Genomic DNA, 13,948 nt, shown 5'->3' with positions numbered 1-13,948 from the left:
AAGAGCTCACAAACCCGCGCGGACTTTGTCTTCCACACCCCGTACCTCTATAGTCTTCACATTATGTTTATAATAACAATAATTTAAAATATATGTATGTATTTTATTTTAATATTGGTAATATAATTACAGTCTAACAAAATAAAACGATCAAAACTATTGTAACATGATTTTTCATGAATGCAAATTATATTTATTTAAAACTTGTTCACTTTTCAAACTATTTGTTATGTAAATCCCATTGTATATTCAAATAATAACTAGAGACTATTTATTTTTCTTAATATACAGTATTATAGTAAAAAATATTTTTATTGATGATAATAATATTTTCTTCAAAACTGTTAAGTTTTAATAGAAAATGATTTTATTTTTAGCGTGCGTAATTTAAAGTTGGAGGTGCAAAAATTCTCTGTATACTCCCTAAGTTTTACTTATGTTTGGTGCTTAATTTGATTTTCATGCTAACTATTAAAACTATACCCCTATAGCACATACTTGCGTGTGGCTCGATCAACGCAGTGTATTTTATAATCAAGAACTTAAATTTTATTTGTGTTTGATGAGTGACTTTCTGGAATAGAAGCATTCAAGCATGTCTATATCATAATGATTAAATCGTGTTCATAAAGTATTTCTAATATTTTTATTTGTTTTAAATTGTTAACAATCCAATTTAATAAATGTATAATTAAACTTATTTTTTTTAAACATTATTAACCATGGTTTTTCTAATTTTTTTTCCGAATAAGGTGAGGTAAAAGTGGTAATTTATAAGGTATTAATATAATCTGCACTGTACATTATTAGTTTATGTGACAGTTATTAAATTATTGTGTAAGGCGCTTCCTGTCTCATTAGCATAAGCATTTGATAATAGTGCATTTTGTGACACTTTATTGAATGAGTTAAATTGGTTTGTTAGTTAAAAAGTATTTTGGTTATTGACTAATTGTTTTACAATTAAGATAGTATTGTTATTATTTAACTTAATACTATCTGTGATTGATTAAATAGATTAATACCTATTAAAACGAAACATAATAACCACCCTAATTGTTTTACTAAAAATTTTGTATTTTTACAGCTTATTATAATTCATAGTTACTAAGCTATGAAGTCTACTTATATTTCTGACAATTTTTATATAATAATAAAAAAAGCCATAAACTATTTTTTTTTCCATTATAATCCGTCTTCGAGGCTCACAGCAGTTTCAACTAAACTTCTCCAACCTTACCGGTCTATGGAGTTATTTAATCTTCTGGGTTTATCAACCAATCTTATGCTTTTATGTCTGGCTGTACCCTATCCGTCCATCACTATTGAGGCGTTCCGCTTAGTCGTTTTCTGGATAAGTTCTTGATAACCATATTTTTTCTCATTTTTCCTCCAACTTGCCACATGTGCCCAGTCCTGAACAAATCTTTTATACAACATATTTTTGAAATTTGGTTTACTATATGATTTTTCCAGGTCTACGTCTTTTTTCTTTTATAATAATCTATGATTGCGTCCCTTGTTGGTTCATACATTTTTTTTTTAATACGAGTATACCTTCTTTTCAAAAAATAATAATTTGTTTTTATTACTATTAAGTAATTGACCATATCCCACAAGCCTTCACGACAATTGGTCTTATAAAGCTAGTTTAATATGTGTAGTTTTTCTTTAGTTTTCCAAGGTAACATTTTGTAGCTAAATATTTTATTCATTGCAAAGTATGCACGGTTAGTTTTATTTGTTCTCTGCCGTACTTCACTATACATTTTATGTCTATAGTCGATTTTTAGCCCTTCATACTTGATAATATCTTCTATTTTCTCAAACACAAAATTCTCAATTTTTACGTGTGTTATATCATCCAAATTGCATGGCATAAATTTAATAGTTAGCATAAAACTAAATTTACTAATAAAAAAAAAACGAATAGAATACGCTCTAAAATATTTTTTACGAAAAAAAAATAAACAACATTAATAATGGTAGTAAAATGTTATATTTTCTATGTACCTAACCATAAAATTTACCCGGAAACTATGAATTACAGCACGTACACATTTTTCCTAGTAAAAATAACCATTTTTACCATAATATAACATAATACGAGTAGTGCTAATTTTATCTTATATTATATTAATATCGTTAAAATCAAGTGTACTATAAGTACACCAATACACCACTATCTGTACGCTTAAGATAAATTTTATTTACTAAAGTACTTGAAAAACCCTTTATTAAAAATGGTAAGTATTATAGGTACACAAACTATAAATAATGTATTATATTTGCTATTTAAATTATTAAAATTTAAAATTTGTATTATTTTTAAAAATGTATATAATACATAACTTATTTTTCTGAAAAACTTACATAATATATTTCATTATGAATTTGATGTATTTTAACTGAATTTCATCGATTTAAAATTAAATAATGTGATCCATAATTTATGAAGATGTATAATTTATGTTGTAAATAAAACTACATGATATGAATATTTTTTTCCTGTTCAAATGTATAAATATTCGTAAATCTAAAATCAAATAAAGAACTTAATATTAATAATGTTTTTGCTTATAATAATAAACACTAAAATGAATATTAAGTAAAAACAAAGAACTTTTATTAAAATAAATAACGTAAATAAATTGATGTTCAAACATATTTTTAATTACCTGTTTATAATTTTATATAAGATCTTTTAAATATTCTTGAAAATACAATATAGACAATAATTAAATATTTAGTTTTCTAATTATCTTTTCGCATTTTCCAACCACTATTGGTTCTATCACTTCTAAGAGTATACATAACTCAACTCAAAGTTCAAAAATTACTTTTGGTTTTTAAAATTAGTGTAAAAATTAAAGACATATTTCATATTTATACTAATACAAAATTAAAAGAATTTTATTAAACACGAAAACCACTGCTTAAAAACATTTTAATTTATTTTCAAAGTGTGCCAAAACTTGTTATTAGTTACAAAATTAAAATTTTAATTTTAAATTAATTTAATTCAATAATAAAAAATAACAAAAAAAATAATATTTTTCTTCAGTTGCCTGAAATTAAAGTTTGTTTTAACTTAAAAACACAAATCTATGTTAAATTTAATTTTCTAATTTTTTTTTTTTAACGAACTTTAAATTAAAAATGTCGCTTTAGTTTTTAAACTCTATACTGAAATATTGTTTAATATACTGTCTGTATAATATAGAAATATAATTTTTGTATTCGTGATATTATTAGATGCCATTTGAAGGAAGGTTGTAGGAAATTAGCACCCTAATTTTGAAATTAGAATTATTATGTCATCCTATCCGTTTTACGAATAAAAAAAAAAAAAAAAAAAAAAATGAAAAATTCAACTGCATATTTTACACAACACATAAAAAACCCAATTAAACCACACGCATTTATCTAAATTTTATTTTATCATTTTATCACTTTAAGTTCATCCCAAATTTAAATTTTAAAGTTTTGAATTTATTAAAGTATTTAGTAAGTAATTTTCTTGCAATTCAAAACGTATGTAAGTATTGTAATTCTTTACAATTTAATAAAATAGTATACATGTACATTTGACGTGGTAGTTTACAATGTTGATAGCTAGATTATTCAGTAAATACCTCTAAATGATAGATAAAGTTCTAAGGATGGTGTTTTTGATGTAATGCAAGTGATTTATTATAACTAAACGTAAAACGAAACACACGAGTATTGTAGATTGTCATAATGTTTTAACAGTGACGAGATAATATTAATTTGTATTTTTTTTTTCACACACACACCCGTCACGCATTATAATATTGATTTATAGTCTAAACTTTAAACTGTTTAGAGTGACTGATTAATTATTATATTTTTTTTTCCAAAAATAAATTTATTCCTAATAACATATAGGTTGTTACTATAATACGATATTATACGACACATTATTCAAAACCTAAAGAGACTTAATACCTAGTAACTAACAGTTCCTAATATTATCTACGCAAAACGGCTTTGACTCTAATGAACGTACGATAAATAATATACGGAAATCACTCTTCGATAGTAAATATGATAAATCTAAATTGGAGACATTGTAACACGGATGAATGATTATTTCAAGCACATACTCATTATTGCGGACAATAGAATTCACATTGGATAATTGACAGATGTACAAGTACACACGAAACAAAAACAAAGTAGGAAATACGTACCTAACCTACATATTTCATATTATCAAACCTACTTTGCATACACAAGGCGAGATCTATGATATTCGGTACTGTGTTAATAGTATCCAACAACTAATTCAATTTTTTTTTTTTTTATAATAACTTTAGAACACAATTCATTATAACAAGTAACAAAATATATACCCATTTCAATTATTTACGACGAAAAACAAGTAAACAAATATCGAGGATTGAGATATTTTGATGTGATATGACAATATGACATCGTCGCCGTCAGCGAGTAATGAAATACGACAAGAAGGACAAGAGCTGGAAATGATATTATAATGTGGCAGATACAATACCGAAGGGTATTTGTCGTACACATTTTGTAATAATATTTATTAAAATTTACATAAATATCGAATTACTTGTACAAAACTCATACACAAAATATATTAATCATTCTTCGATGTATGAAATAATATTTATTTGAGTATTTCCTACCGTATTTTTAAGGATAATATTAATTAATACAATTGCTTAAGGTGTTATGTCTATGTATTAAGGTTCAGCTACTTCATTTTAATTAAAAATAATTTAAAACCAACTGTAATGGAACCTAGTTCCCAATATGTCTAATGGAGCATAAAGGTTCATCAGATATACACAGGATACCAAAGTCATTGTGTAATTTAATTATGAACTTCTTGAGATTTTCAGCTTTATATTAAATTCCCAATAATTTCTATAGCCATTGAATCATTTTTATTCGATATGTATTGAAAAAAAACTAAACAGACGTCAATAAATAACTCAAAAAAATCAACAAATTTTGAATTTTCTATCGTATATAGAAAATGATAATATAAAAATGTTATGAACATTTTAAGTAACCAATGTAGTTTTGTTTTTTGTGATTTAATTTAGAAAAATAAAATTGAATTTGACGAAAATTGTATTTGTGTAAAAAATCTCAGTTGTCCTTATTACTATTATTTTTTTTGTTTTTTTCCGATTATAATATTAGAAATATTTTACTTTAGACACATCACGTCACAATAAGTAAACATTTTTTCTAGTCCCTATGATTATTTACTCCCGCCGAGAATCTTAAGTACTTATATAGCACCATATAGCACACTATGGTCGAAATAATAACAGGCTATAAATCGATATGTGAATATACCTTGAATTCGTGTGTCGTTGGGTCCATGTCGAGCAGTGAATAGTCGGCGATCCTGTCGCCATTCGCGTCGATATTGACGTCACCGGTGATCCCCGTAAAAGTCCTGTTCCACATGGCTTTGACGATGGCCGTCCCGTCGGACTGATTGCCGCCCCTCGCCAGCGTCTCGTTAAGCGCCAGTCCATACAGCAACACCGCATCGTAGAACGCTGTCACGAACGTGGACACGGATTCGTTGCCAAACGTGAAGTTGTATTTTTCTTCGGCCACGCGTTTTACCTAAAAAAAAAAAAAATTCTCATTATTTTTGATAATTATTGAAAGGCCAATGATAACGAATTATTTTAACATGTCATAATATAACACACGAATAGATCGATTATTGATATTAGATACGTCGTAAACGCATAAAGTCAAATCATTTCAATTTTCAATACGAATTTACATTGTATTAAAGAGAAGTAAATGCCGCGTCGATAGATAGCGTCTCAGCCGTTTATATTATACTATATTATAATACAAGTACACAACTCCGGAGAACGGGTAAGAATGTATTCAATATACGGTACGTAAACTTTACGTCATCGTCGTATTATAAATTGAAAGACGAGCGTCTTCCCAGAATATGTATTATTCCTGTACGACTTCGACAAGTTTTATATTATTTAATAATAATGTTATGATTTTGTTTTTAAAGTTATTATATAAATATATTATTGTGTTCAAAGGATTTTAACACGACGTATTTATTAATCAAACTTATTAACACTTTAACTGAGGTACATAATTTTTCAAGCTGGGAATATATTAATATGTATTTGTTAAGGTGATATTTTTATTAATTATTATTATTCTATTGCTTAAGCACATCTCTATACCAGTTATATAATTCTTCTTCTCTCTTTTTTAAAAAAAAACATTTATTCACAGAGTTATTTTTGTGTTTGAATATGACCAATGTAGTTATTATGGAGTGAAATAAATTGAATAACCTATGTCAAAAATGAATAATAAGTTGAATATGTACAATGGAATTCTTTTGAATAGATTGTATAGCACAAAGTAAACCCAAATACTGTGCAAAGGATAAATATAAACCAAATTACATCACCACAAGTAAGGTCCTCAAAGTATTTACAATTAACATGGCTTGTTAGACAAAAGTCCCAGAGACTATGTCGATGGCTAAGAGGCCAAAAGTTGTATGTCCAATTTTTCTCAAAATCGTTTTATAATTCTATTGGGTTAATCTGGGTCGTCTTTTTGATTTGGTAAAAAACTATTAGTCAATATTGTAATTAAAACATGTTTTATTTATACTTTAATTTTTGTGATTTTAGCGCAAGTTAGGTTTTTTTAGAGCACACGTATAACAAGTCCTAAATTAATGAGACATACAATAAATATTTTACCCTTTTCTAAATATTAAGCGGACAAATATAAAAAGTCCGGATTTGTTACTTTTGTCAAAAACAATTTATTTAATTTTGGACGTGTAATGTTTTAGATAATATTAAATTAGTTAATCTATTTATAAAAAATGAACATGATGTCCGGACGTATTATTTTTTAAAAGAACTATTTATGCCGTTTTAAACACTGATGATACGTGATACGTCGATACGTCGTAATAATATTATTATTATCGATACAATTTTAATATTATTATCATTTAACGTGTGATGCTCGTGTAAAATTTTGTTGTTGTTGTGTCTCCAGTTTTATGAGTTTCTCCTTTTTTATTTTAATTGGTTAATACTTTATAATCAATACAATTAATTAAAATACAATATAATAAATAATGATAGGTATTATTATTAATTGTTTTATTTATAAATTATTATATATTATACATTTTAAACATTAATTCAACTTTGGTTTGATATCTTAGATTAAGTACCTTGTTTTGTTTTTTTTTTCTTAACATACATTTTTGATAATTAAAGATGAAGTATACTTTTTATTTTTTATTTTTATTTGCCAATAAATTTTGTTTTGTATTTTAATAAAAAAATTATACTTTTTAAATTTTTTATTTGTATAAGTTATTTTTACACTTTCACAGAATTGATAAATAAAAATATTTTTTTTTTTAGAATTTGTCAATACATTTTTACTATGATTATGTTTAAGTATATTATGTATGAAACTATATTTATATTTCTTACATTTAAAATGTGATGTATTTAGTTAGCATAAACTAACATTAAAGAACTGGTTTTATTTGTCTAAAAATTTAATGAAAACTAAGTACTTTTTATTTTTCACAACGAATACATTTTTAAATATATATATTTTTTTTATTTTTTAACCTTTTTACGACGATTATATATATATATATTTAATTTAGTATATCAAAAAATTAGTTCCAAGTACATTTTAACTATTTATATTATTAATTAATAAGAGTTTTTATTAAATTAACAGTTTTTAATATGTCCATCAAAACATTGTATGTCCATGGTAAAAATATATTATAATTGCCATTTATAACAAGTCCCATTTAAGTTTAAAAGTAACATTATTTTGACGTTAAGAAAATTATTTAAGACTAAAAAGTAATAATTTATGTAATCTACAGAATATTTCACAAATAAATCAGTTGCAACATCGAAAAACAAAAATCTATAACAGAAGTAATTTGATGTGGAATAATTTAAAATCTAAAAACTGCTCTCCTGTAAAATTTAGAGTTTGTGACATACAACTTTTGGCCTCTTAGCCATCGATGTGTACTATATAATTACCCAACAATTAAAAGGTATCTACTATAGATGACATTATTTTTCATCCTTTAAAATGTGTTTTTGAGAATGGCTACCATTTCGTACTAACATTGATGTTTAAACTATAACTATTATTTGTTGTTAATATCCACTAATATAATTGTCTGGGTATTGTCAAAGGAATTTGTTTTATAGTTATGGTATATATATATGTTTCATTGTCCCCGTTATCATATTATACATATAAATAATTGTGCTATGTATAGATACGTATTATACAAATATTCAATAACGTATAATCATTAATCATACGTTAAAACTAAACAAATATAATGAAGGTATACAAAACATATATACCACAATACAAAACGTACGTAAAAATGAATATCTATTTTTTGGTTTTGCCTATTTTTACAATAATTTGTCACGGACAATTTATACAAGTGTTAGCTCGCAGTGTTTATGTACACCTAAACGACAACCTGAATTCCAAGTCGGTAAAAATCCAAAGATTAACTATCTAATAAATATATTATGAAATAAAAAATAAACCGTTTAATCCGATACGTGAGCAATGAGCATATAGGGACTTAGTAAGGACGTTGTAATGAATGAGGGTAGAAAAATAAATAAAACTGAAGCTTTTCTCACATTCAACACCTAAGTTTGCAAATAATATATGGATTCGAGAGCATGCGTGTATGAACACTGAACAGGAATTAGTTCATTCGGAATGAACTCACCGTTGATAAACCTGCACCGCCTCGTAATTTGAATTATATGATAATTTGTTTAGTGTTACGAAATATATATTAAGGTCTTTATTTATATATATATATAATAATATTACTCCCTAACATTTTTATATTATAAATTATTCATTTCACCTTTTCACATTATGATTTAAAAAATATTTTAGCTTAATTAAAGACAATATTATGACATATTTATTTCATCATATCCTCCGGAAATGCAAATCATATTCAACTCGTTATATTCGTTATATCATATTTTTTTCTCATCATATTCTTTACTAGCTTGTATTATAATATTATGAATTTACAACTCTATACTTTTGATGAAGTCAAGTAGGTAATGGTAACCACTCAAGCGTATATTTGATAGGTACCTGCTTTAAACAATAGGTTTCACGAATTAAAAACGATTATATTTCAGAAATATAATGATAAAAAAAATGTATGAAACCCAAAAAATTAACAAAAAATGTAAATAAGTCATATACATTATAAATTAACGTTTAATAAGTGTAGGTTTATTAATAGTTTTATATAAAAATATAAAATCTTGGTATAATAATTTATTGATATTTAACTCTTGGAAAAATTAATAAATTTGCTTCAGTTATAAATTAAAATAATACTCATATTGTAATATTTTATGAATGGTACGCATGCGAATAATTATTTAATTCTGATATTATTCATTTACATATTTTTTAATTATTTATGTAGATTATATTTTAGTAAAATGAATACCTACCTACATATTAATTATATTAATGTTTCAAAATCAGTAGTTGTAGCTTGTAGATATTGGATTTTTTTATTCACGAATTTACTTTTACCAAAAAATATGAACTGATCCAAGCCTTTTATTTTCAAATGAAAACAATCCGTTTTATTGTAAATTGTGAAATAAATCATTTGTTTAAATATCGTTGTATATCAAAATGTAAACTTATAATTTCTGAACTATGAATATGTATATAGTAAATATACAAAGGTTTATAACAGTTTTAATATTTAGTCTTGTATTTATTATATTTAGACAAATTTTGCGAATTATAAAATGCTATAAGATAATGTATAAGTATAATTTTCAAATTATTCTTTATCAATTGTCCCCCATATTTTTGAAAGCTATTACCATGGACTATTATTCTTATTCTTAGTACATAGAGTTTAATAATTAACCGATTATTTGTTCGATTTTTGATTCATATACTTCAACACTTAACGTATAGTTTTTATTTGAATAACTATGAAGTTTGTTTCATAGTCCATAGGGCACTTTTGAAACGGTATAACAAATCTAAATTAATGGAAATATGGTCTATAAGTTTACCTATAACTTCAAAAATAAGAATCAAAATAAAAGTAAACATTCCTAATGAATCACCCTGTACATAATAATTTTCGTATGATTATGAATATTTTTGATATTCCGGATGATATATACGACCGTTATTTCGGGTCACATAAGTCATTTTACAAAACAAAATGCCCGTCTAACCTAACGCACATGACCTAGCAGAGCCATAGCGAATTGTTGCAATAAGGTAAACTGATTTATTTATGACCAACCCAAATATACAAATATATAAAACTGTGTTTAAATGTAAAATACAAATAATACAAAAATCCATCATGCATCAAATAATGTCGGTAAAATAAAAATTGAAATGATTTTTTTTTTTTTGTTCTCGTCGCTTTTTTTACTTACCTCGACGGAAAAGTTGCGATACGCCTCGTTGTTGGGCGTACGTGCCGTCACCGTAAGCAGTGCGCTGTACGCTTTTTTTGCCCGCTCGTTCCGCTCCGCTGTGTCGTTGCCCACGTACCATGGTGTTAAGGATCCGTTGTTCAGACTGCGAAGAGAGCACACAAAAATTAACAAAAAAAAAAAAATAAATAAATAAATAATAAAAAATAACAAACATTTTACACAAAAGTATGCGGATGCTCTCTTGGCTTTTACGCTGAGTGATAAAAAGACCATTTGAAGTAGCTTAGCACGGGCCTTCGCCAGACGCACATTCGCGACAATTACAGACCATTAAGAATACTCTTAATATACCTACTATACGTATATACTGTATATACATATATATACAATATTATATACATAACATACATTTTGTGTACATATACATATTATACATAATATACATATATATCAACGCGTGGTGTTAGAGACGAGGAACAGATGCAGTGGCTGATGTAACCCGTCGCACACCCACATCGTCCTCTCAACGAGATAATTTTCGCAACGACTTTTCTCTCACTCTACGCTACACTAAAATAATATCCATAATGTCCATAATAATATTATAGTAATGAATATTTAATAGATTTTTTATTTGTGTTATTATAATATTGTATACCTATCGCAATTCAATTAATAACTTTAAACGTGTATATTATTTATAATATTGTAACAAAATTCACTTGAAAATATAATTATATTAAATTCTTCTATCAAGAACCGCGCAAAGAATAACTTCATTTATTTTATAATATAATTATAAAATAAAATAAAATCTGATATTAACGAAGTATTTGTTAAGTATTTTACATCGAGAAACAGTTACAAATTTGATTATTATATAAATGAAACTGGAATCGAAATATCGATGCTTGAAAATTATTAAAACCCGTAATAAGCATTATTCATTTTCAAAAATTAAATTTCAGCTCGTAGCATATACTTAAAGCATAAATACTAAAAATTGAAGTGACTGTTGATAAAATGTCATTAAATTAAATGTGAAAAAAAAGGTTCTTTAAAAATCCAATGTCATAGTCCATAGACCTTAGTTATATTGAACTATATTTGTCCCTGTATACTCGTATACCCATCATAAAACATACATATACTATTAAATTTAAATGGAAAAAAAGAAGCTTTGACATTGCATTATATACTTTAGGGAAAACTCGTGGGATATTCATTTTAGGGTGGTAATACAAGCTGCTTTAAAGTAATACGATAACGCCTTTCTCGTCCTTCGAACACTGTAACATACGACGTGTGAAATATCAATACGGAACTCTCGATAAAAAAAAAAAAATGAAAATCCCGTAAATGTCAATTTAAATAATTTTACGAATGATATATTTTCATAACATGTTTAGAAGTACCTTTTCAGCTAATAGAAAAAAAGTACATCACCCAGAATATTTTTATCAAACAAATTAATTTGCATAAACTGTATATTTAGTACCTATTTAACTATATGAACCGTAAAAAAAACGCAATATATTTCTATGTTAGTTTATTGTAAATTATAAAAAGATAATAAAATAGTTTCAAACATATGCGAATTGACAAAGACGCACGAGGCTTAAATAATAATATAACAACGGAAAACTACTGTCATACTCATACAAGCAATTTACAAATAAATGCAGGAACATTATAGTTATAAAAATAAAAATAAATATTTTTTTTTTTCGTTTATACAGCCAAATTAGCTTAATTGGTATGGTCTACGTATATTATTCGGTATCATATAATAAAATATACATTGACTGCGGGCTTGAGTTTTAATGAGATTTTCGTTATTCGCGTTTTTGGGCAATATAGGCGGAGTAACTTACAGTACCTAGTATACACATGCGTTTAAATTATTGTTTCACCGTGTTTTTAAACCCACGACCGGCATACGACGGTCAAGTTAAAATGTGGGTCCCAATTATTTCACTCCATTTTTTTTTTTTGCTCCCGTAATCCAATGGACCCGCTGTCACGTGTTCGAAAGAATAAAAATAAAACATTGGACTAAGAAAGAAAAGAGTAGGAAAAAAATAAAAATAGTGAGAAAGGTTTCGCGCCATCAACGTTCTTAATACAAATGTCGTATTCGTTTCTAGACTTATCCGATACCGAAATATAGGATAGGAGCTTTTATTACGCGATAAAATAAAAATGAATTATAAGATAGTTTTTTTTTCGGTATTATTATTCCTTAAGTATTGTTTCTGTCACAAATTTTTCCGCAATAGTACAATACATCGTTACAATTTAAAATATATGTGATATTATTTGAACACTAAAAATCTGAAAGCTCCATAGAAAACACTTCAAGACAGCTTATATTGCAATAAACTATTTGTGTACAATAAATTTTACATAAACTTATTTTTAACCATAAACAAATTTGTGTAGTTAGTTTGTTTTGTAAAACACAGATTAAATTATTATAAATTGTCATTTGAAGAAGTTTGGTCAGTGAAATTTTTTCACCAAGAGCTGGTATAATTAAGTATTGGTTCTACCTTTATAACTGATCAACGTTATAAATAAAGTAATACATTTAAAAAATGAAAATAATAAAATATGTACCTATTTAATCCATATAAATTAGTCGAAACCCGTTTGTTGATTGTATATTGAATTTATTTATTTTTACTACATTTTAAAATATTATGTAGAATTTATTTTTTTCTATAAAATTTTATCCTTGCTTATCAACCCCCCCCCCCCAAAAAAAAAAAAAAAACCATTATTATTCTGTTTTATAGCTAAAAATTGATATTTTTATTTTTTTTGTGTTCACCTACCGTTTTGAGATCGTTGATACGAGTGCACATACTTTATTAGTTCTAAAATTTAAATTATACTTTTAGTTTTTACAACAATATACATTTATTAAATTCTCAAATGTCACTCATATTAACAGTAGTCAGTACATACATTTTTTTATAATTTTTCAAGTCCCTTTCTGAACACTTCTCAAATAAATATTTAATTTATATTCAAGCAATTCCAAAATCTGTTTCAACATAATAAATTCTTTTTATTATTGACTCATAAGGAATAAACGAATATGTTTATTACAACGTTGAAAGTGTAGGTGTATTTATTTATAATATATTATTAAACACTAAAAAATTAATAAATTAACATCAAACTGCATAAATTATGTAGCTTTAGCGTCTGGGTTTATCCCCTTTATCGATGTATGATTAAGTGTATTACAATTTTAATCAACGATTAAAGAACATTTATTTCCAATAATTCATGTTTTGGTAAAAATAAACTAATTGAAATAAATTATTCTAATTGAGACTAAATTAATATTGTTTGTGCTATTTTATAAAATACAGTGGAAGTATCAT

General features: G+C 25.7%; 1 protein-coding gene across 1 annotated transcript in view; it reads right to left on the bottom strand.

Moving 5' to 3' along the window:
* LOC132921412 (atrial natriuretic peptide receptor 1) overlaps window positions 1-13,948 on the bottom strand; it is a 280,157-nt gene that overhangs the window by 165,348 nt on the left and 100,861 nt on the right. Inside the window, exons 5-6 of the mRNA XM_060984432.1 lie at window positions 10,551-10,695; window positions 5,362-5,640 (exon numbers count right to left, since the gene is read on the bottom strand). Of these exons, the coding sequence (XP_060840415.1) occupies window positions 5,362-5,640; window positions 10,551-10,695 (424 nt within the window). The remainder of the gene's footprint in view (window positions 1-5,361; window positions 5,641-10,550; window positions 10,696-13,948) is intronic.

Source organism: Rhopalosiphum padi, chromosome 2 (genome assembly GCF_020882245.1).
Source record: "Rhopalosiphum padi isolate XX-2018 chromosome 2, ASM2088224v1, whole genome shotgun sequence".
NCBI classification, from domain to species: Eukaryota; Metazoa; Arthropoda; class Insecta; order Hemiptera; family Aphididae; genus Rhopalosiphum; species Rhopalosiphum padi.
Note: the sequence above shows the minus strand (reverse complement) of the source record. Positions and strands in the feature narration are given on the sequence as shown.